This window comes from Sorex araneus, chromosome 2 (assembly GCF_027595985.1).
Source record: "Sorex araneus isolate mSorAra2 chromosome 2, mSorAra2.pri, whole genome shotgun sequence".
Classification (NCBI taxonomy): domain Eukaryota; kingdom Metazoa; phylum Chordata; class Mammalia; order Eulipotyphla; family Soricidae; genus Sorex; species Sorex araneus.
In genome coordinates, this window is record NC_073303.1 from 126,271,074 (window position 1) to 126,297,209 (window position 26,136).

The 26,136-nt window shown below is 39.6% G+C and overlaps 1 protein-coding gene across 6 annotated transcripts in view; it reads right to left on the reverse strand.

Annotated features, from left to right (window-relative positions):
• The window catches only part of VPS13B (vacuolar protein sorting 13 homolog B), a 645,914-nt gene that overhangs the window by 511,842 nt on the left and 107,936 nt on the right, over window positions 1-26,136 (reverse strand). For all 6 annotated transcript variants that reach the window (XR_008628450.1, XM_055125276.1, XM_055125277.1 and 3 more), the window contains exon 16: window positions 20,064-20,245. Coding sequence is in view for 5 of the 6 variants with exons in the window: in XM_055125276.1 (XP_054981251.1) it covers window positions 20,064-20,245 (182 nt within the window). In the remaining variant the exon portion in view is untranslated. The remainder of the gene's footprint in view (window positions 1-20,063; window positions 20,246-26,136) is intronic.

Here is a 26,136-nt window from a genome sequence, read left to right on the forward strand (position 1 = left end):
CTCTCAACTAAATGCCTTCCTGATCATATTACAACCCACTGACTATTCACATCACCTTATTTTTCTATAATTAATAGAAGGTTTCTCCCTCTTTAACTCTCAATATTTTTCTATAACTTTTTTCAATAACTTTTTGCATGTCCATGTTTTACACTCATAATTCATACACAAATTCTTCTGTACTATTAAGCAATCTGTAATCATGGGTATAACATCAATTGATTATTTAATAATAAAGGGCCACTATCAGTAGTAGCATACTAAAGACTCAGGTCAAAGAGAGAGTGCCAAAGGTTGGAACACATGTGCCAGGCACAGTTAGAACCCCTGCCCCACACTGCTCTGCCCTGTACCTCTGGGTGTCACCCTGGGAGCCCTCAGGAATATTCCTAACTCAGCAGCACCATGAGCAGGGCCCAAGTTCCTGATGGGAGAAAAGGTAAAAAAATGTGTCTCAGAAAAAAAAATCAAAACCCACTCAAATGTAATGAAATATTTCTAGGTTTTACTAGAAAAATACACAATGTTTTTAATTAAATAATAAGTGCCCCAAGGAATAACATCATCCAGTTCCTTCTACTTCCAGGGATTTAAAATACCATGAGTTCTTTTTTCATCAAACTGAATTCCTTCTTGTTTTAACTCATTTCTCTCCTTCACAGAAATTTAAAACCCTGTTAACTTTCATAAAATCATAAAATAATTCATTATATTTAAATACTGCATTATTACCTTAATATCAGTAGTAAGAGTGGCCACTAATTATAAAGACAGGCAAGCACTGTGGTCAATGAATTTCATCACAATAAAACCATAAAACAATATATTAGTATCCACATTTTACAACGGGAACTTCAAACGAAAGTCCTAGCTTCTTAAACTCTAGGCAGCATAACTGAAGTCACATGCTTCAGTGTTTGCATATGGGAGTGGGTTGCTAAAAACTTTTAAACTTTATTTTAAAATAAACGTATTTATGACTTACTCCCAGTAAATGCTTAACCTGTATACCTCTTTTATAAGCCTATATACCCAAGGTCATGTAAAAATTTCTGTCAAAAGAGCATCGTCTAAAGCAGCATACGTAAGACCTCACAGCTAGTACAAGGCAATGGGAGAGTGGCAGCATAATAGCAGAATTTAAACCATAAACCATCTTATGGTTTAAAATCTTCCGTCTAAGATCAGGCACAAGACAAGGTTGCCCACTCTCATCACTTCTAGTCAATATAGTCCTGGAAGTACTTATTGGCAGAAAAGGGTAGCAAAGGGCATCCAAATAGGAAAGGAAGAGGTCAAGCTCTCACTACTTGCAGATGATGTGATACTGTATTTAGAAAACCCTGAAGATTCTACAAAAAAGCTCCTGAAACAATAAATTTGTAGTGTAGTTTGGCAGGGTACAAAATATGTGAAAGTCCACCAACTTCCTATATGCAAATAATGAATAAAAAGAGATTTAAAAAACAATCCCATTCACAATTGTGCCTCAAAAATGCAGAATCAGCTAAATTAAAGAGGAAAGAGTCCTATACAAAGAAAATTACAAACCACTAGTTCAAGAAATAAAAGAGGAGTTGAAGAAATGGAAACACATCCCCTGCTCATGGATTAGGAGAATTAATATCATTTAGGTGGCATTATCCAGGGGTACAGTGCCAGCCAATGGGTCAACCTGTTCCTGTGGGGCAAGTACATCAGTAGCACTAATGCACCAATGGTGCCTTCATGCTTCCTGATACCCTAAAATTGCCGCTGTGCCTCTGGCCACACCCCAACAACTTGGGACCAAGTTTCCCAAGAAATTAAATGGCCAAAAGTTCAATATGTGGGAGTCAAGCCCCCAAACCACCTCCAGCTCAGCTATATAAGCTCATTTATCAGTCTTGTTTCAGAGACCCATAAATAAATCTCAAAGGAGATCAAAAGCAGGCCATTTAAGCGCATTAACAGCCATGACTCAGAGACTCACACATGAATCTCAGAGGAGAGCAGCGCATCGCAGAGATGTGACCCCACCCCCAGGCCAGGCTGATTTCACCAGGGCACCTCGGAGGGGAGCCCATGTGTCCCTCAGCCTGCCCAAGTGAACCCAGGCAGCCGCAAACCTCCAGAACCCAACTGCCACCACACTCACGGCCGACCTTCACAGGCTCATCCTGAGCCCCCATGCATGAGAATGAATCAACTGAAAAACCCAGATATGCGGGACCAGTGACTGAAAACTCCGGGCTTCACGGAGTCAGGGACAGGTGACCTCTGCCCATCTCCCCACCCTTCAGATTTTCTGGCAGTCACACCCAAACATTAACTAAGGCATGATTCAGAGATTCACAAATGAATCTCAGACAAGAACAGCATGCCACAGGGGTGCCTCTGGACCCCAAATAGTTAGAAATTTTAGAATTCCAGTAGAGCACAGTCACTTGTGTGGTCATCTGAAACTTCACGCTATTCATGGCAAGCAATACAAAATAAATTATTCAGTATCTGCCTAAGGAGCAGGCTTGGGTGGTGGTGTTGGGAAGATTCAAAGTAATGGTGGTGGGAAGGTGCAATAGTGGTGGATTGCTGTTGAAATACTGAATGTAGGGCCGGAGCAATAGCACAGTGGATAGGGCATTTGCCTTGCATGCAGCCGACCCGGGTTCAATCCCTGGCATCCCATATGGCCCCCTCAAGCACTGCCAGGAGTAATTCCTGAGTGCAGAGCCAGGAGTAGCTCCCGAGCATTGCTGTGTGTGACCCAAAAAGAAAAAAAAAAAAAGAAATACTGAATGTAAACATTTATAAGGACTTTTATGAAAAAATTTAATTTTTTTTAAATAAAAATAAAATAGACACACAAAAAGGCTCCTCTGCTCCTCAAAGACTATGATCCTGGAGGGCTATTAATCACTTTTGGCACCCAGCGGCTTCTTACAGAAATGTATCTAGACTGTGAACTGAGCTACAACCCCAGGCTGCCCAAGGAGGGGAAAGGTTTTTTTTTTTCCTCTCCTGGCCTCTTCTTTCTATGGAAGAGGCAGCGGCAATGGCAGCACTGCGGCACCCACGCGGTGATCGCCATCTTCCAGACACCATTAACTAGAGGTAGGAGATTGCAGTGACGTGGCGTGCAGGAGATCTCGGGAAGGGGGGGTGTTACCAGCACGCTCCCCGCCCAGACAAGAACCAGAACAGCCACACACACACACACACACACACACGAAACCGCTCCTCTGCTCCTTAAAGACAATGATCCTGGAGGGCTACTAATCACTTTTGGCACCCAGCGGCTTCTTACAGAAATGCATCTAGACTGTGAACTGAGCTAAACTGAGCTACAACCCCAGAGAGGAAAGGTTTTTCTCTCTCGGCCTTGTCTTTCGGTGACTTCTGGCACAAATCTCTCTGGACTTAATTACTAAAATATCAGAAATCCAAAACCACGTGGCCTCATATATTCTTCACTCTCAGCAATGGAAAACAAATTATCAAATGATGCCTTTTCAGCAGGTTTGATTGTTGGGGGAAAATTCTAAATAATAATAGTGAGTTCTCTGTTGAAATATTGAATGTACTAAAAATCACTGTCACTGTCACTGTCATCCCGTTGCTCATCGATTTGTTTGAGCGGGCACCAGTAACATCTCTCATTCAGAGACTTATTGTTACTGTTTTTGGCATATCTAATATGCACAGGTAGCTTGCCAGGCTCTGCTGAGCGGGCTCGATACTCTCGGTAGCTTGCCAGGCTCTCGGAGAGGGTGGAGGAATCAAACTTGGGTTGGCCACGTGAAAGGCGAACACCCAACCACTGTGCTATGGCTCCAGAGAGTAAAGTGAAAATCATTAGCTACTCAGGTAGGAAGGGGCATGTGGGGGGGGGGGGGTAATTGGGATTCTTTGTGGTGAAACATGTGCACTGGTGAAGGGATGGGGATTTGATCATTGTATGACTGAGACTTAAACCTGAAAGCTTTGTAACTTTTTTCACGGTGATTGAATAAAATATAAATTAAAACTCAAAATAAAATAAAATGGCAACATCCCCAAAGCACTGTACAAATTCCAATGCAGTCCCTATAAGACATTTTTCAAAGATATAGATCAAACATTCTCAAACAACATGGTACTGGAATAAAGACAGACCTTCAGATCAGTGGCATAGAATTGAATATCCTGAGACAGACCCTCAGGTATATGAACATTTAATTTTTGATAAAGGAGCAAAAAAATATAAAGTGGCACAAGAAAAACCTCTTCAACAAGCAGTTCTGGGAAAACTGGGCAGCTACATGCCAAAAAAAAAAAAAAATGCAGACTCAGACCTCTTTCTAATGCCATCGACAGAAATAAAATAAAAATGAATTAAAGACCTTGATATCAGATCTGAATTCATAGGTACATAGAGGAAAACATAGGTAAAACTCACCATGACATGAAGCTAAGGCATCTTCAAGAATAAAGGGCCACTGATGAAACAAGTGGAAATAAATATTTAAAAACTAAGTCCACATTAAATTAAAATGCTTCTACACTTCAAATAAAATGATGACCATGAACAAAGACAGCCCACAGAATGGTAAAGAGTATTTACCCAACATTCATCTGATGAGGGGTTAATATCCAAGATATATAAGGCACTGGTAAGATACATAGGAATATCCAAGATATATAAGAACTTTACAAGAAAAAACATCCAACACCATAAAAAAAAAAAAAAAGGATAGAGGATATGAACAGAAACTTCCTCAAAGAAGAAATACAAATGGCCAAAGGCACATGAAAAAATGCTCTGCATCACTAATCATCAGGAAGACGCAAGTCAAAACAACGATGAGATATCATCTCACACCATACATCAAAAATAACAATAAGTGCTGGTGTGGATGCAGGGAGAAATGGACTCTCATTCACTGTCAGCCGGAATGCCAACTGGTGCAGGCTTTTTGAAAAACAACATGGACATTCCATAGAAATCAGGTAATTAAGCTTCTATTTGACTCAGCAATTCCACTTCTTGGAATATACTCCAAGAGTCCTAAAACAAAATGGAGAAAAGACATTTGCACTCCTGTTCCTTGCAGCACTAACCACAATAGCCAAAATCTTAAATCAACCCAAGTGTCAAAGAATACAGAACTGGATAAAGAAACAATGGTACACATACACAATAGAATATTACTTGGCCATAAGAAAAGATAGTCATGAAATGCTATCTGTATAATGCTACACGGAGGGGTCTGGAGAGTATCATACTGAGTGAAGTTAACCAGAGGGAGAAAGACCAACACAGAATGACCTCTCTCTCACTGTATGACTGAAACCCAAACACAAAAGTTTCGTTAAGTGTAGCTCACGATGATTCAATCAATCAATAATCCCTCTCCTATGGGGTATATAAAGAAACATATTGGTTGAATAACAAATACCCAAAGACAATGGAAATAAAGAACATGAGAACTGGGATTCAGTAGGAAACATGTCACCTGAAGTCCCTGGGAGATAGGACAGGGAGGGGGCAATATCCATAGTGGAAGGAAGCTTGCAACAAAGAAGAGGATGTGTTGCTGAAAAGTGTTAAAGTATTTCATATGAAATCCTATCAGCAACAGCATTTGTAAACACAGTGCAAAATCATACACACACGCATGCTAGCGCACGCGCACGCGCACACACACACAGACATATACACAAACAAGCCTCATTCAGAAGCAGGAAGCAGACTGGTGGAAGCAAAAGGGGTTTAAGGGTGGGAGGCATTGGTGGAGGGAAGTGGACACTGGTAAAGTGATCAATGCTAAAACAGTGTAAGCCTGAAAACCAAACATGAGTAACTTTGTAATTTCATGGTGACTAAATTTTTTTAATTTATATTTTGTTTTTTACAAAAATATGTATTCATGTAAAAGAAAAAGCCATAAGTCCCTAACTATGCTGCAGTGAACTAGTAGACAGACAGGAAGTGACCTTCAACATAGTCACTGCTAACTATATCAACATTCCATTAATCAAAACAGTTCAGTAGTCCTTATTTGTAACTCCATTTCCACATGCCCCAGTCAATAAGTCAATCTGAAAACTGCTGAAAACAGCCCTATTTTTTGAGAAATAAAAACGTTAATATATTCTTTAGAAAATAGCCATCAAAAGATTTTTAAATTCAACTTTTAGAATTTTTTCTTTGTTTTTATATAGCATATCTAAAACCTCTTTAATACTAAAAAAACTATGTTCTGCGTGATCAACTCAAAACTATACATTTGAAATCAGTCAGTTAGCACTTTCATCATAATTTGGTTAGCTCTCTGCCAATGTGTTAAACTAATATTCAAACTACCTACTCATAGTCCCAAAATGTCTAGCATAACCCTAACTTTTCCTGTTTACTCAAATCAAGTCTTGGCTTACAAATTTTATTACTTTTAACCCAAAGTACATTTTAACATTTCATAATTCTCCTGGTTTTAAGACTTCCTTTATATGAATTAACAATCAAATTAGAAACTACACCTTGTTTAATGTTCATGTATTTTTTATTCCTTCCTCCATTAAAAGTAACAGAAATAAAAGTAAAATACCAATTAATGTATCTCTAACAAAAATGCCAAATAAGCAGTAATTATACTCTTCAAAACAACAATACATTATAACTTATTTATTATCAGTAACAGAAATTCAGATAAAACTATCTTAAACAAAAACTGGGATTAGTAGGCTGATAGATTTTAAAAAGGAATGAAAATCCAATGACCATAAGGAAAACAGCCACAGTTGAGGTACTTATGCCATCACTGTATCACACTTTTCAAGTTACTGTGACTAAGTAAGTGGTATTAACAAAAGATGCTTCATAAGATGTGTTTGAATAATTTTACCCACTACATTAACAACAGATTTTGTCAGAATACCTCAGCACAAAAACAACTACAACTAGGGCCAGAGAGATAATATAACAGGCAATTATATATAATATAGATAATATAACAGGTAATATAACAATATGATAATATAGGACAATGACCCTGCATGTAGCCCACACGGTTTCAATCCCTGGCACCCCATACAGTACCTCCTAGCACCAGTAGAGGTGATCCCTAGTATTGAGTCAGAAATAAGCCCTGAGCACTGCTGAGTGGCCCCCAAACCAAAACACTACAACATAGAGTGATACATGTAATTAAAAATAATGTATTTCATAGTTAGATGGGAAAGACTTTTCAAAGAGCATCCGAATCTAGCTCTTACTGAGTACTAATTATCTGGTAAATTGAGCTATTAATCACAAAGTACCAACAAAGAAGGAAATGAACACTATGTGGATTAATGAAAGAAGTGTGTGCAGAGGAAACACAGCATACATCAGTACTAGATCTGTACTAATACAGTAAGTGTCAGAGAAAGCTCTGGAGGTGATCCAGCAAGCAGTAAAGAATGAGTGTGAAGACACTGGCCAGTCAACAGCAGTTCTTGAGGACACATGTAATGCAGTCATCATTGCCTACTTGGTGAAGAGTATAAGAGTGAGCCCAAAGGTGCTCGAGAAACCAGGGAGTGGAAGGTGGGCGCTTCCAGTCAGAACAAAAATAGCAACCAAGGCATCAGGGGAGAGGCTTCATTCAAAAGAGAATATTTTTCAGCCCCACCCTAACCTGTCTCCAATTCTAATCCCACCATCAAGGTTTACTGTGTTCCTCTCAGAAGCCAACAGGACACAATGCTACCTATTCAAGTGCTCCTCAGTGCCTTATTAAAGAAAGGTGACTGATCAGGGTCTCCCAGCACCTTTCCAACACACTAAGATTCAGAATGCAAAGTTGGGTAAGCACCTTCCATGAGACCTCCTCTTGAATTGTTAAAAATTCTATTTAAAAAGTGTCCACTAAATGGGGCTGGAGCAATAGCACAGCCGGTAGGGCATTTGCCTTGCACGCGGTCGACCCGGATTTGATTCCCAGCATCCCATATGGTCCCCTGAGCACCGACAGGAGTGACTCCTGAGTACATGAGCCAGAAGTAACCCCTGTGCATCGCCAGGTGTGACACAAAAAGCAAAAAAAAAAAAAAAAAAGTGTCCACTCAAAGGAATACACATACACTCCTGCCACAGGCTGACATGCACACTAAAACACTTCCATTCAGAAATATGTGTGCAATATGCATGAAAGGCATCATGCATCCAGAGCTATCCATCATCCAGCTCTGCATGACAACACAGCAGCAAATTCTGACCAGTGAGTCAAGGTCCTGGATTGAACCCTTCCCAAAACTCAAACAGAAACATTTTTATATTCATTTTATATGACTATCATCTCCCGGATTCCAAAATCAAATAAGAGCAGAGAAAGAGAAGAAAGAAAGAAAGAAAGAAAGAAAGAAAGAAAGAAAGAAAGAAAGAAAGAAAGAAAGAAAGAAAGAAAGAAAGAAAGAAAGAAAGAGAGAGAGAGAGAGAGAGAGAGGGAGGGAGGGAGGGAGGGAGGGAGGAAGGGAGGGAGGGAGGGAGGGAGAGAAAAGAGAGAGAAGGAGAAAGAGAGGAAAAGAAGGAGGGAGGGAGGAGAGAGGGAGGGAAGGGGGAGGGAGGACAAAATTATCATTTCAATGGGCATATTTAGCAAAATTATAAATTCATTTGTGGCAAAAAACTCTCAACAAAGTAAATATACATAAAAATCATAGATCAAATAATAACAGCTACATATGGCAAGTCCACAAAAACCATCATACTCAGTAGTGAAAGGTTAAGCTTTTACTCTAAGATCAGCAACAAGAAAAAAACCACTCCATCAACACAGTACTGGAAGACCTAGGCAAAACGATCACAAAAGAAAAACAAGGGCTCCAAGGAAGGCAGCTGAGAGAACTCTGCACAGGCCATGCACGCCTAAGCCCAGGGTAGATACCCAGCAACACAAGACTCAAAGCAATTCAAAGCAATGCTGAAAACAAAACCAAGCACAGGGCTAAGCACCACTGCGCATGCCTCAACCCCAAATCCCAGCCCCCTCCCAAAGAAAAGAAACAAAAGAGAAACAATTTTTTTTTAATTAAGAACTGGAAAGGCAGGGCTAAAATAGCCCCCATTTGCAGATAAAGATATTGCATGTAGAAAATCCCTGAAGACTATTGAAAAATTTAGATTTAATCAATAATGTTGTAGGAAACAAAATTAATACAAAAATCAGAGCATTTTTGTACACTAATGACCACTTATTTGAAAAGGAAAGAAAACAATCTCATTTACAACAAACAGCATCAAAAATAATAAAATATTATAAAATAAATTTAACCAAGAAGATGAAAGGTTCTAAACTGAAAACCATGAGATACCAATAGAACAATTTTTGAAATATACAAATGAAAAGACATTCCATCTTGACAGATCGGGACTATTAGTAGTAAACACCCAAACTACCCAGAGCCATCCATAGATCATATGCAATCTCTAGAAGTATTCCAGTCACTCTGTTTTTATGAAAGTAGGAAAAAATCCTACAGTTTCTATAAATCCACAAAGAATCTCCTCAAATATATAAAGCAATTGTGAAAAAAGTAGAAGACGACAGCTAAAGTACAAACAACAAAACATGAAAACAAACAATTGGGACTATAAGAAGAAAATATCTTCAAATCACATACCCGGCAGGAATTAAGATCCAAAATACATAAAGAACTCACACAAATAAACAGAAAAAAACATCCAATTCTCAAATGAACAAAGCACTTAAGACAGTTTTCCTAGGAAAGTACACTAATAATCAACAGGCATGTGAAAGGATACCATAAATGAAAACTGATAAGCTTTCACTTCACACCTCTTAGGACAGATACCATCAAACAGACAAGAAGTAACAAATGCTATTGGGGATGTAGAGAACAGGGAACTTTTAGTGGTGCATTGGCAGGGCAGTAAATCCATACAGTACTATAGAAAACAAAACAGAGGCTCATGAAATTAAAAAAGTTTCAGAAATTCTATTTCTCATTAGCTGCTGGTGGGACTACTGCCTGGTTCGGCCTCCTTGGAAAATGGTTTAAAAACTCCCCGCAAAATGAAAAATAGAGCTGGGGCCAGAGCAATATTCACTTTGCACACAGATGACCATGGTTCGATCCCTGGCATTCCATACAATCCCCCAAGCACTGTCAGGAGTAAATCCCAAGGGTGGAGCTGGGAGTAACCCCTGATCATTGCCAGGTGTCCTCCAAAAAAACAAAATAATAATAACAATGATAATTAAAAATAGAGCTTCCATATGACCCTATAGTTCCACTCCTAGGCATCTACACCAAGAACAAAAACTCACTAATTTGAAACGACATCTGTATGTCTGTTTACTGTACCACTATTTGCAATAGCAAATATCTGAAAACAATCGAAAAGTGACCCAAAATATGTCCCAAGAACAGTAACAGTAAGTCTCTCAATGAGAGATGTTACTGGTGCCCGCTCGAACAAATCGATGAGCAACGGGACGACAGTATATATATATAATATATATGTATATATGTGTGTGTATGTGTATATATATACACATACATATATAAGCCTATATATGAACATATATATTTTTTACTTAGTACATTCTTAATTCTTTAAATCACTCTAATGAATAATAATTTGATCATTCATGAATTAAGTGAACTAGAATGTTTAAATTCAGCAAGTATTCATATTATCAATATTATTTATTACAAAGGACATTAAAATTCACAAGGTTTATAAAATCAATATTTTTGTCCCAACTAAATTATCAAGAATTATAGCGATAGCTCTCAATTCAAATTTTACCTTTAAATCTTTATCTTTAGGGAAGGATAAATTTATTATCAATAGTTCTATCTGGAAAGAAAAATAAAAATGCAATTCTTAACATATTAGGGATAGTAGAGAGGTTTTTCATATGTCAGGAGAAACCATTTGAAAACAGAGAAATAGAAAACATATCACTCTCCCTCAGTCTCTTTCCTAAACAGTTAAAAACTCACTCTTCAGCAATGCCAAGCCCCTTTTCATATGCACACCTGGGAAGAAGGCGAATCCACAACTTTGTTCAGAGTTACACTGATGTGGTTTCAGACCAGATGTTTAAATGTTACAGTATGTATATTTTCTCCCCCTCTTCTAAAGCAGAAGTAAAATAAGAGGAATATTTGACTTCACTCCACAAGAGACCTATTTAATAGTTTGGCGGTTATGTAAGTAAAGGTAGCTTGGCTGAGTCAATGTTGCCGACATACAGAACGACATGATCCTAATGAGTTGGAAAATATTGGCTCTCATGAGAATAGACCAGATGCTACTGAGCTGAGAAAGCTACTGTATTATTGAATTTCATTTTTATGAGGTAAAATTTATTATTCGACCATTAAGGTATCCCACATGAAATCTTGCATAAAATACTTTTACAGTTACATTCTGGAAAGTACATTTTTATTTTAACAGTAAGACAACACTTAAACAAGAGATTCAAATGTCTATTTGATCACCTTTACCACAAATTTTAAAGTCTCTAAGTAATTTCCCTGAAAATACCAGATTAATGGAACAAGATTGTCAACAAAATAATGAACAACCTGAAACAAGAAAATGTGGCAGCAAGTCCTTGTTCTCCCAAACAAATAAAAACCATATGTGACTTTGTATTTTATCTTCTGGCAACATGATGAGGGTTAGGAATTTCCATGTTTGAGTACCATCAAAATTATGAACAAAAGATATAGTACAATATCACTGTCACTGTCCAGAATCTCCTGCCCCCACTCCAGGCTGTCTTCACCGGGACCCTCCCCACCCCAGGGGGTCAGGTTGAGTTTCCCTCCTGGCTCCAAGCAGAGCCCCTGCAGCTGAAAACCTCCAGAACCCAGCCAAAGCCATGCTCAAGGTCACTCCCCACAGACTCGGATGAGCCTCATGCATGAAGGAACCAACAGAGGAATCCAGGTATGCAGGACCCGTTGCTGAGATCTCCAAGCCTGCTTGGACTGGGACTGGGCCTCCTCTATCCAGATCCCGTTTTCCAGTAGCTTGGCAGTCACACCCACAAACTGCCCCCGGCGCCATGTAATCTCATCAACAGCCAAGATCTAGAGACTATTAAACAAAGCTCCCGGAAGAGAGCTATGCAAAATCTCACACGGCAGAGCCTGGCAAGCTACCCGTGGCATATTCAATATGCCAAAAACAGTAACAAGAAGTCTCACAATGAAGATGTTACTGGCACCCACTCGAGCAAATCGATGAGCAACACGATGGACAGTGATACAGTGATATAGTACAATAACCCAAATGACTACATGTTTTGTTAAAACTTTAATATACGTGCCTTAATCTTTATAACTCTTTTCTTTTTGTCCTCATGTAATTTCTAACAGAGAAAATATCAGTTATTTTATTCTATCTCCATTTATCAGAGAACTAGTTTGAGCAGAAATAATAATGATAGAAAGATACAAAGACTTGACCTCACAAGTCTTAAGAAATGAGTATCTTTGGGATGATATTTAAGTAATAAGATAAATTGTTTTGAGCATTTTCATTTGTGTAATACATAATATACAATGTACCAGTATCAATGTTACTGGAAAGGAACAGTGGAATTAATGCATAAGAAACATCAACCTGAAAATAGTGAGCCATGTTTGACAAATCAAGCAATTTTCATGATGTCCAGTTTCTACATTACTCAACTTAACTATCAGGGAAATGCTTAGCAGGTAGGTCTAGTAAGTGAAGAGGAGATAAAAAAGGTATGACTTAATATTTCTAAGACCCCACTGCATTACAACTTCCATTTGAGATCTGTTGTCCCATTACCCTTAGAAATCCGAAGCGAAATGAAATACATGACTTTTCATAGCTTTCTGTGTGGCTTCCTATAAATTACTGTGAAAAGGGCACAATGCAATTTCTTTAATAAGGGAGTGGGGGGTGGGGGTGGGGGGGAATGACACTAAACCAGTGTGGTCAATTTTATTCCTCTCTTACCAACTTCATTATTTATTATGCCATTTCCTTTCTGTCTTTACCTTTTGAATTTACCATGGTGCTCTGTATTTACAACTACAATAATAAACCACGACTTCAGTTCTGATAGGGGTTATCTCAACTCCTGAAGCGCCTCATATAAAACCACCTCCAGAGGTAACAGCCCATATACGTGATTCCATAGGATTCTATGTCCAAGACAAATAACAGTAAATCAACTCCAAAAGCAATACCATACTGGTTCTCAATTCAATGAGTAGATATAGGTATTACATCACCTTTTCAGAGATGAAAACTTCAAGGGAACATAATAAGCTTCCTTTGGGCATATAACTAATTGCTGTATCGTCTCAAGTCAGGACTCTCTCGTAAATGTCAATAATCAGTGAAAATATTATTACTTCCTGACAGAGATACATTCATAACACCAAGACAAATGAAACATAATGTGCAAACTAAAATCTCTAAGAAGCATTTAGCATGAATGTATTCATTATTGTTTCAAGTACTGAGAAAGAATGATTCATTAATGTATTAATATAGTTTTAAAGATTTAAGTAATATGGCAGTCACACCCACAAACTGCCCCTGGCGCCATGCAATCTCATCAATGGCCAAGGCCCAGAGACTATAAGCTAAAGCTCCAGAAGAGAATGCTGCAGAATGCCCTGACCCCACCCAGGCTGTCTTCACCGGGGCACCTCACAGAGGGGTAGTTGAGTTTCCCTCGTCGCCCCAAGCAGAACCCCAGCAGCCGAAAACCTCCAGAACCTAACCACCATGCCCAAGGCCACTCTCCACATGCTCCGACGAGCCTTACCCAAAACAGAATGAACCTCACCAGAGAGCGTTCTGGCAGGAAAACCCAGATATGCGGGAACCCATGACTGAGATATCCAAACCCACTCAGGACTAGGCCTCCCCCACTCCAAATCCCCAGTTTTTCAGAAGCTTGGCAGTCACACCCACAAACTGCCCCTGGTGCCATGTAATATTATCAATGGCCAAGAACCCAGAGACTATAAACTAAAGCTTCCAGAAGAGAACGACACAGAATTTCCTGGACATTATATTCTATCCATAACAAGCAATACAAAACAAATAGTCTAGCATTGCCTTTTCAGCAGGTCTGAGTAGTGGTGAGACTGGTGTCGAAATATCGAATGTAACCAAAGCAGAGAGAGAGAAAGAGAGTATGGGGAAAATTGTCTGCCACACAGGCAAGGGAAGGGTTGGAAGGGGGAAGGGATTTTGGTGGTGGAAAGTGTGCACTGGTGAAGGGATGGGTATTTAATGATTATATGACTGAAGCTCAAACATGAAAGCTTTGTAGTTGTATCTCACAGTGAATCAAAAAAAAAGGGGGGGAAATAATAATAATAAAATAAAACAAACATTCAGAATAGAATAAAAAAAGTAATGTGGAGTTCATGCCCAATTCAATCAGCTTAATCAATGGCTGAATAAATAGCAGTACTCCTACATTATTTAAAAAAAAAAAAGATTAAGTAATATAATTCAGTATTCCCATGTACAATTTGAGTCAATTCAAAAAATAGAAATAATCTGTACACATTGATACAAAAAATTGTTTTTTCTGATGTGTTATACAGCTTGTCAAAGAACATACCTTTTCGCACTTCACCGCGCCCGCCGCTCCAGTATGACTGAGGAGGACAAGGGAGCTGCTTTGGACACCAGCAGCCCAGCCAACAACCTGCAGTATGTGATTTGAGCGTTTCCTCCAGGCCCCCCGTGCGGGGGCCCGGCGTTTCTCTTTTTTTTAATCTCTCTCTCTCTCCCTCAACCTCTCCTGGGCACAGCACAGCCTCCACCCCACTTCTCTGAGCACAAAATGGAGACGCGCACCCAAATGCGCGGTGTGGCTGGCGGGAGATCGAGGGCGGGGAAGTACCGGTCTCCGCCCACCTCGGACACTTAAAGAGAGTGCAGCCACGTGGGCTTTCCCATTTCACCGTGCCCGCTGCTCCAGTATGACTGAGGAGGACAAGGGAGCTTTCCCACTTCCGCCCGTGCGGGGGCCCAGTATTTCTCTAGGTTTTCCCATCTTATGAGCACCATAAAAGGGTAAAAGATTGTAGCGATAGAATTTCAGGCAGACTTTTCCCTGGACTTTATACAGAAACCCAAAACCGCGTGGCCGTGGCAGCGGACGCGCGACCTAATGTCATCTAATCATCAGCAATATGAAATGGTTCCCTTTTAGTGGGTCAGACTTTGGTGGGAAACCCTAACAAGAATAGTAAGTTTTTTGTTGAAATATTGAAGGCAACCAAAATGGTAGCCATCTCTCTAGATTGAACTAAGCCATATCCCCACGCCAGCTGAGAAGAAATATCCTTCTTTCTCGGGAAGAAACGCGGCGTGGCGTTAACCATAGTATGATGTCCATTAAGTTGACACAGACCTGGTGGCATGGGAATGGGATACAAGGGAATAAAGTATTATGTACATGGAACAGCGGGACGCTGGTGGAATCTCGAGTCGGGGCCGATACCAGCACATTACTTTTGGTTCCAGAAACTGCAGACTTTCTACCAGACTATCAACTAAGCCAGAGCCCCACGCCGGCTGATGACAGGAAATAACCATCTTTTCCGGTTTTTTTCCTTTGTCAGGCAGCGTGGTGAATACTAAACAGGCGTGAACTCGGTGGCGCAGGACGAGGGGGGAAAAAAATAGAAAAGTTATGTAACAAACAATGGGACTTGCTTGAAACCCCAGCAACAATAGCGAGTTATGTGTTGAAACATAGAATGTAACCAAGATAAAGCGTAAACGAAGTGAAACTTATCAATTACAAGGGCGGGGAGGGGGGGGCTCGAGGTATACTGGGGTGGTTGGTGATGGAATAGGGGCACTGGTGAAGGGAAGGGTGTTTGAGTATTGTATAATTGACATAATCCTGAGAACTATGTAACCCTCCACATGGTGATTCAATAAAATTTAAAAAAAAAAAAAGACCATATCTTTTCTGCCAAAAGGCATTATCTAATTGTGATGTTTGAGATTACATTTAGCACTGTATTTCTAAAGCACCATCATTAACCTAACATTGAGAAGAAGATATGCAAAAAATTACATATCAATTACATATTCTAAGATTCAGTGAAGTCCAACAACTCATGTGACTTTATAAAAACACCTGTTTAACAGCTCCAGTTATTGAACAAAAAAATATGGCAAGGGGTTGTATTGATAGTACAGCAGGTAGGGCATTTGCCTTGCACGAGGCCGACCCGGGTTTGATTCCTCTGTCCCTCTCAAAGAGCCAGGCAAGCTACTGAGAGTATCCCGCCCACACGGCAGAGCCTGAGAAGCTACCTGTGGCGTATTGGATATGCCAAAAACAGTAACAACAATCTCATGATGAAGACATTACTGGTGCCCACTTGAGCAAATCGATGAACAACGAGACAGGACGACAGTGTTGCAGTGTTTTATTTAGATAAAAATTTTTAAATGCATTTTTCTGTGCTTAGTTTTCATTACAGAAAACAAAATAGGTTTCGTATAATAAAACTAAATTGAGCATATATAAAGTTTAGCTATCTAATTAATTTCTATCCTTTGAGTAGTACTATTTCCAATTTAATACTAGTTACTTGTTAATGTTATTCCAGGCAGAGAATCAAATAGCAATGCTTTAATAGCAAGATTCTTCACATTTAAAATTTTTCAGGAAGAATTTACACTAATATGTATCTTAAATACTGCACTGTCTACATAATTTCAGAATTTAAAAGGTTATCATTAATTATCAATATTTTTAATATGCTTTCCTTTGGAAAAATATTCAATTTTCTCTTTTCTTTCTCTTTTCTGTTTTATATATTTATGTATTTTTTATCCTCATGTCTTCATATTCAAAAAGTACCTTAATGTTATTTCCTACTTTCAGCTAGAAAAAAATATTAATCCATAACTGCAGCTACTAACAATATATAGCTTTTATGTTTATATACTAAAGAGTTCTAAACTATTTACATTCTCCAATTATATTTTCTTATTCAAATTCTTAGTATTAACTATGAGTTGACCTCAAACCCCAGTAATCACTCATAACAAATTGTTCTAAAATTACTAAAAACCAGTAATGATTCCATTTAGATAGGACAGTGTTGAATTGGTGGTAGTAAAGATAATTCATAAAGAAATTTCTTACTTTGAAAGAACAGACTGCATGTTCTGGAGAAAAGAAAGGAAGAGAGAAGATAAAGATAGAAAGAGAAGGGAAAAAAATGAACTGAGGTCAGGTTCATAAAAACGTATGGTCTGAGAATCAAGTTTTTAAAAAGAAGGGAGAAAAGTCTGTGCAAAGACTTGCCCAAGGCTAGAATTGAGGAAAACTAAACAGAAGGTCACCATTAGAGTAAAAAATGCAACCCATAGAATTGTAGAAAATATTTATAAACAATACATCTGATGAGAGACTAGTATTTAGAAGATAGGAAGTATTCTCACAACTCAGAACAGAAGATAAACAGACCAATTAAAAGAAAGGAAAGGACAATTAGCTTTGCATTGGTGGGTATCTGCTCATACCTCCCCGGGCATTCTTTTACTCAAATTCTAATGTTCGTGTGCTTAAATTATATGCCGTTTAAATGGCATGTAAGTGTGTATTCTTGGGTATAAACAAAGGAATGTTGATAGAAACAAAAAATGACCTTCTGGGCAAAGAATTCTTGTTCCGAGACAAAAAAGCATCTGAGCAGAGGCCTCCCCTCTCTGCTCAGGCCAGGGAAAACACTAACCCACAGAGAGGCTGCTCATCAGCAGGCCTCTAGCCCTGGCTACTACAGGGTGACCACCACAACTCCCTCAGGCCCAACCAATTAATAACAGCTGGAGGGCAGTGGCGGGGCTGAGTCATATGCCTTGCCTGCCCCAAACCTGGGTTTGATCCCAGGTACCACATGACCCAGAGCCTCACCAGCTGTGAGCCGGAAGGCCTCAAGTCCCAGCGGGTGGTGCTGCGATTCCTTGGCACCACAGGGATCCATTCTCAGGCCCTATCACTGAACTCAGTTGACCAAATACTCCAGGGGCAGCACCAAGACCTCCCGAACACCCCTCAGGGTGGTGGCCCTCCCCTGAAAAAATACAAAAGCCCCAAGACACTTCAGGCCGGGGATCCCCCCCCCACCTGCATCACCCTGAAGGCTATCACATTTCCCAGCTGACATAAAAGGATGGAAGGGGGCTGGCATCCAATTCCAGTCAACGGGATTGAGTTTCCCAGTAAAGACCTCCTCTTACTACCCTTTCTTCTTTTTTTTTTTTAATTTTTAAAGTTTATTGAATCTCATCATGAGATAGTTACAAGCTTTCATGTTTGGGTTACAATCTCACAATGATCAAACACCCATCCCTCCACCAGTGCACATTCCCCACCACCAATATCCCGGGTATAACCCCCCTTTCCCGCCCTCCCTCTGCCTCCATGGCAGACAATATTCCCCATACTCTCTCTCTACTTTTGGGCATTATAGCTTGCAACACAGACACTGAGAGGTCATCATGTTTGGTTCATTATCTACTTTCAATCAAATAGGTCACCCCCTTCCTTCCAGAGGGGGTCAAAACTAGCATCTGAGAGTCACTCTCAGCAGCTGCCTATCCTTTAACTGGCGCAGTGTCCTTCTGCCTCCTCTCCTTTCAGTAAACTCACTTGTTTGAAAATGATGGGAGCATTCATCAATTCTTTTGTATTTTGCCCCAAGAACTTATTCTTTCCCCAACAATGTGATCCAGCAATTTTATACCCAAAATTTGAAAAATGGCCTCAAAAACCTTGAATATAAACAGATGTTCAGAGCACTGGTCTTTGTGCATGCAATGAGTTAATTTTTAAAACTTGATATATATATACACACATATACATATATACATACACATATGTCATATACACACAAGCAGTAAGAGAATATAAGTAAATAGATTAAAGGATAGAGTCACTATGTCTAATTCTTTTAAATAAATTTAAAAACATGTATGAGGTGGGTGATTTGCTTACATGCAAACCTGTTAAGGAATTTAAGGGAATTCATGAATTAAAAGCTCTTTCATAAACACCAAGTTAATAACTTCTGGACTAAGACACAAATAAACAAAAAATGAAAAACAATAATTTCAAAACAATGGCATCAAAGCAGATTTTCTATGATCAGCAATTAAATAAGCCAGAATATTAGACTAGGATTCTTCACATAAAAAAGCATCTTGCTTTTATGTTAAAAATTAAAATCATGATGAGTGATTTTATTAACTTTACCAGAATAATAAAACATATGTATTATTTGAATACATATGTATTCAAACGTACATTGATCTCCTGAAAAGTTATCATGCAAACGGTCAATCACATCAGGAATCAGGAATTCCTAAAGGAAAGAGAGGAGGGAGAGGGGAGAGAGAGAGAAAGTGAGAGAGGGAGAGAGAGAGAGAGAGAGAGAGAGAGAGAGAGAGAGAGAGAGAGCGTCTGCTATAGGGGCAGACCAGGTGGAAGTGGGGAGAGGGAGGGGCTGGGGACACTGGTGGTGGGAAATGGGAAATGTACACTGGTGAAGGGAACGGTACTGGAATGTTGTGTGACCTAAACCCAATCATGAACAACCTTGTAACTGTGTATCTCACGGTGATATAATTTTTTAATGCTACATACACGACAGGATACTACTCAACTACAAAAAGAAGATGAAATTTTGCTAATATAATTTCACTACGACCTTGCTGAAACTGGAGGGTGCAATGTTAAGCAAAGTCAGCAGGAAGAGGACAGGTAACTATATGAACTTACTCTATGTGAAATATAAACAAACGAATAAACAATGGCAAATAAAAGCAAATCCTGGAATTCTGCCTTCAGGATTGAGTCAGCCAAGAAGGGGTGGGTAGGGGAGAGGGAGAAGAAAGGACCCAGGGAAGCGGGGGAGGTACACCCGCATGCTGGTCCAGTGTGTGTACACAATGACATCGTATGAACAAAGCAATGACATCGTATGAACAAAGCAGCAACGTTAAGACAATCATAAAGCACGATGCTTATGTGTTTTACAAGATGTCTTACCTATAGTTTGGAACACTTCATTCATCAAAGCTTCATTTACTTCTAAAGAGTTGACATTTCCATTATGACACCAACTTTGATATATTGCTTGCAGCAAAAGTGTCTGTGCTCTTGTACCCTGAATTGTGAGATTTGGAAGTTCAAATATACCCTCAGTTACAGGAATCTGAGATCTTTTGGTCCTGCAGGAAAAAATAATAATAATAAAGTGCACTCAATATGTTATTTACGAACAACAACATACCAAGATTGTAAGAAGAAGGATATACATTTTTAACATATTTAAAATATTTCAATGTAAATGCTTATATTAAAATAATAGATATGCAATTCTAACTTTAAACAACTTTTACTATTTCAAAACCTCTTACAATAAAAATACAAACTAGAATATGCATACACATGACAAATACCCTGCTCAATTATAATTTCTTGATAAAATCAATCATTACAAATAACAATGAAAACAGTTTACACTGAAAGATCTATGTTATTCCAAATACTTTTTTTTTTTTTTTTTGCTTTTTGGGTCACACCCGGCTATGCACAGGGGTTACTCCTGGCTCATGCACTCAGGAATTACCCCTGGTGGTGCTCAGGGGACCATATGGGATGCTGGGATTCGAACCCGGGTCGGCCGCGTGCAAGGCAAACGCCCTACCCGCTGTGCTATTGCTCCAGCCCTCCAAATACTTTAGATCTATAAACTCCCATTATACTCTTCTACAACTATTCTAAGAAAAGAAAAGTACTACCATTAGGTCACTTTTCAAGTGAAAGCAAGTCACAAAAATATAAAATTTCAAATGTAATACAGCTAATAAGCCAAAATATAAGAATTTAAAACCAAGCCCATGCCTCTGCAGAGCCGGTGGATGTGGAACGAGCAGGAACCAGAGACAGCTTTAGGAATTGGGGATCCAGCAAGTGCTTGCACCCATGTATGGAGACTGTGAACTAAGCTTTTGCCCCACGCCGGCTAACGGAGGAAATAACCTTCCTTCTTGGTCTCTCTCCCCTCCAGGAGAAGGCGTGGTGTCCGACATTTTGTGGGTCCGTTGAGAAGGTATGAACTTGTGGCGCGAAAAAAAAAAAAAAATGTGTGCTTTGAACTTGAAACGGCCGCGGGATACAGGGCCAGCCCCAGCTGGGGCCGTGCTCGGCTCTGGCCGGCCGGGTTTTCGGCCCGGGTGCCCATGCCCCTGCAGAGCCGGTGGATGTGGAACGAGCGGGAACCAGAGACAGCTTTAGGAATTGGGGTTCCAGCAAGTGCTTGCACCCATGTATGGAGACTGTGAACTAACTTTGGCTACATGCTGTTCCAGGAAGGGAAATGATTCATTTTCAAACTTAAATCTTCGCGGACTTAATTACTATAATACAGAAATTGTAAACCGCGAGGCCGCGGTCTCTTCATTCTCATCAGTGGAAAACTTATTATCAAATATTTCCCTGTTAATGGAGCTGTATTCTTAGGGGATAAATTTCAACAAAAATAGTGAGTCTGTTTTGAAACTCTAACAACAATAGTGAGTTATGTGTTGAAATCTGGAATGTAATCAAGGTAAAGAGAAAAGGAAGTAAAATTATCACTCACGTACGGGGTGGGTTGGGGGGTGAGGGGTGGGATGTATACTTTTTTTTTCTGTTTGTTTGTTTGTTTTGTTTTTGCTTTTGTTTTTGTTTTTATTGGTGGTGGAATATGGGCACTGGTGAAGGGATGGGTGTTTGAGCATTGTGTAAACTGAGATATAAGCCTGAGAACTTTGTAACTTTCCACTTGGTGATTCAATAAAATAAATTAAAAAAAAAAAGAATTTAAAACCAAGCAATCTTTTTTTTTGAAGCAAAACCAGATTTTATTCAGAAGTTCTTGAGAAAGGGGAGGAAGGGGGAGAGAGAGTGAGCTGGAGAGAGAGTAGCACACTCAAGAAGAAGGTGGGCTTCTCCAAAGGAGAGAGAGCCCCAGCACACATCTTAAGAGGGGAGATGTGGCCCACACATGTTCTCTGGCACCATGGATGCTTGGCCACATGGACAGAAGCAGCACATGGGCTTGGGCAGCATATGGGCACTTTTCCTTGTTCAAGGTGGCTTTTATAGGGTTTTCCCCAAGCTGCCCCACGTGGGGCTTTCTAGCTAGGTAGCCCATTGCTAGGGTGATTACCAAGGGGGTGGAGCTGGGAGTGGTGGATGGTCTTCTCTGAAACTCCTTTTCTTGACCTTTGTTCCTGATGAAGCTTCTCTTAGTGGGGGGTTCACCTTTCTTTGGTCTGGGCTAGCCCCAGATAAAGGTCCCTGCAGGCCTTAGTATCAAAGCTCATAAGGCGGGTCCTGATGGCCTTAGGGCTGGGTGGTTATTGCACTGTCATCCAGTTGTTCATAGATTTACTCGAGCGGGCACCAGTAATGTCTCATTGTGAGACTTGCTGTTACTGTTTTTGGCATATCGAACCCCATGGGTAGCTTGCCAGGCTCTGCCAGGAGGGCAAGATACTCTCAGTAGCTTGCCAGGCTCACCAAGCAATAGCTCAGCTTGCCGGGACTAGAGCGATAGCGCAGCGGATAGGGTGTTTGCCTTGTATGCGGCCAACCAGGGTTCAATTCCTCCGTCCCTCTCGGGTGGTTATTACTTCCTAGGAATTCCATTGCTATGAGGGCCCTTCCGTAACCTACCTGCCTGCCTAGATCATATAAATATATATATGCATATATATCATATATTTACATATAAAACAACAGATGGGCCCTAACATCATTCTAATTGATGTTTCTCTCTTCACCCTACCAGTTCGTACAGAATTGGGTAAAACCAGAGAATCTTAACCAGATTCCCTGTATTTTCTATTCCTCCCTCCCATAAGTCTGAAAAATTAACAGATTCTCTGGAAAGAAAACTTTAAAGAAAACATCAGCCAAAAAACACATTATGTGAAAAGAATATAAATAGAAAAGTCAACCAAAAGTAATAGAATATATATATTTCTCAAATGCACATGTAACAGTCTCAGTGATATGTCACATGGTAGGATTAAAAAAAACGAGTCTTAATAAATTTTAGAAGATTAAACTATCTCAAGAATTTTCTCCAAGATAGCATGAAATCAGAAATCAACTTTTAAGTCAAACACTTAATGCTGCTCAACTTCAGGGGTTCACAAAAGAAATCAAAAGAAAAATAAGGAAACACATAAAAGATAAATAATACATATCAAAATCTTGGAAATACAAGCAGTACTATGAAGCAGTTTATAGTATTAAAAACATTATACACAATGACAACTGAAATTTATCTTGGGAATGAAAGTGCTTCAGTGGAAAGAAAACAACACAACACACTGATAGACAAAAGGAATAAATTATCTCAACTGACACAGAAATAATATTTAGTAAAACCCTATCATCTTTAACAAAAAGGTTAAAAAGAACTTCTTCAGTGTGATATGAAACAATTAGGAAAGTCTACAACTAAATCACACTTAGCGGTGAGAGACTAAAAGCTTTCTTTCCGAGGGTACCTGCACTTGCCAGTCTAATCAACACTGTAGTAGAGGTTCTGGTCAGAAATTAGCCCAGAAAACTAACTATGTAGCCAAGAGACAGAATGCCCACCTAGCATCAATTCTCAGCACCACAAGGACCCTACTACGCATGGCCAGGTAGTAGCCGTGCAGGCCTGGGTAAATGCCTGGGTGGACTGGGTAACCCTGGCACTGGAGGGCAAGAATAACTGCTCATCCTCAACCTCCCAGGCACTCTCAGGATGGAGGGAGAAGGGTGACAGGAGAGACAGGAAAAAAGAAGGGACAGGTGGAGAGAGGAGGGAAGAGGGCAAGGGGGAGGAGAGGAAGAGAGAAGAGGAAAGGAGAGGAGATTAAACAAGGGAAGTAAGGAAGAGAGGAAGGAAGGATGGATTCAGAAAGGAAGAACTTTATTTTTAAAGGGTCACACCCAGTGGTGTTCAGTGCTTACTCCTGGCTCTAAACTCAGGGATCACTCCTGGAAGATTCAGGGGGACCAAATGGGGTGCTGGGGATCAAACCCTAGCCAGCTGCATGCCAGGCAAACTTCCTACCTGCTGTACTATCACTCCATTCTGATAACCCTGGAGCTACACCATAAGGTAGAACTGAAATGAGAACTCAGGAGAATTAAAAATTAATCAGAGAAAAAAATACATTTATGGAGTCAGAGTGGGTAGGGTGCCTTGCCTACAGCAGACCTGGGTTCACGCCATCTGGCCTCCTGAGCCCAGCCAGGAGTAAACCCTGACACAGCCTGGTATAGCCCAAACTGCCCCCCACACACACACTAAATTTTTTTTTTAACTCAGTCATTCATGGTCACAGCAGCGTTTCAATACTATATTCCATTCATATGAATTGTTTAGTTTCACAGTTAAAAGCATGTTTTCTTCTCTAGAGTTTGGAAATGTTCTGAAATTAGAGTTATAGCTATATAACACTGTGAATTAGTAAAAGCCAATGAACCAAATGGTTTAAAATAATTCCAATGGTAAATTTTATGTTACGTGAATGATATCTCAAGTAAAACAGAAAATCTCTTCAATTATTAAAATAGATACAAAAAATAAAAACTGCCTTCTCTCACTCAAAAGTATCAAAATTTAAAAAAAAAGCAAAACTCTGGGAACACTTGCTTCTTTAAATTCACATGTCAAGTAATTAAAATATGTACATCAATATAATTGTCATCAAGCCTATACCACACAGAAATATTAAATGTAATAGGTACTTCTACTTGGTTTACCCTTTAATCACCGGTTCTTGTCATATCTTACCTTAAAAATAAAAGACAGGCTTGAGTGACAGTACAGCAGGTAGGGCACTTGCCTTGCACATGGTCAACCCAGATTTGATTTCCAGCATCCCACATGGTTGCCTAAGCCCGCCAGGAGTGATTCCTGACGGCAGAGCCAAGAGCTGGAGAGATACCCTGACCACCATCAGGAGTGGCCCCAAAATAAAAAAATAATTTTAAAAAATTTAAATAAAATATTTAAAAATAAAGACAGGAACCAAACAGGTGTGACAGCAGGGATCAAAAAGCACAGGGCTAACACACCTGCCATGCACGCAGCAGAGCTGGACTGAGCCGCTGGGCACCACAGGCCCTCACACTGACCTGCCAGCCCAGAATGACAGGGAATGAGCCCGGGGCCACTGAGCGCCACTGAGGAGCAGCCCCTCCACCCTCGCCAAAGACAAGGCCAAAGACAAAATAGGACGCTTCACAAATTTATATTTCATTACCATTGCTCATTTTTGCTTTTCCAATATCACATTCACTTAATTCCTATTTTAACAAGTTTAAAAAGTATTAGGTGGTTCTTTCTCTTTCTCAAATTATTATTTTAATTCCTGATCCAAAAACTATTTATTCGCAGTGATTTAAAAAAAATACTTGGAATATTTACAATATAAAATTGTACAATAAAAATATAACCTAATCATTCTATGTCAGCAATTTTGTAGCATTTAAGAAGTACTATGGTACAATAAAGCAACATATTCACATAACTACAGTAGTTACAGGGAAAAATTACAGTCAGGATTCTTTTTACGAATAGTTCTTTGCTATTTTAAAAGAAATCCAGCTACTGTAAATGATATAGTAAATACAGTAAAATATTTCCCAAATGTATAGTATAAACTGGAGTAAGACTAAATATATGCAGTTTCAAAAAGATTAATTTACACTGTTTCAATAGTACCCTAAGTTAAAGGGCAATTCTCTCCTAAAGTTTTAATTTAAACAGTAAACGAAAAACTGAATCTGCATAGCAGTTAAAATTCAGTGACAAGCACGATAGTTGTACCATACACAAATGACATGTTTTGTGGCTTTATTTTGCAGATTCTGTAGCCAACTATAAACAAAAACCCAATCCGGGGGCTAGAGAGATAGCACAGTGGGCAGGGCATTTGCCCTGCATGCACCTCTCCCAGAGTTAAGCCCTGCCATCATGTATGGTTCTCTGAGCCTTGTCAGGAGTTATCCCTGAGCACAGAACCAGAAATAAGCCCTGTGCACAGAACAGTATGGCCCAAAA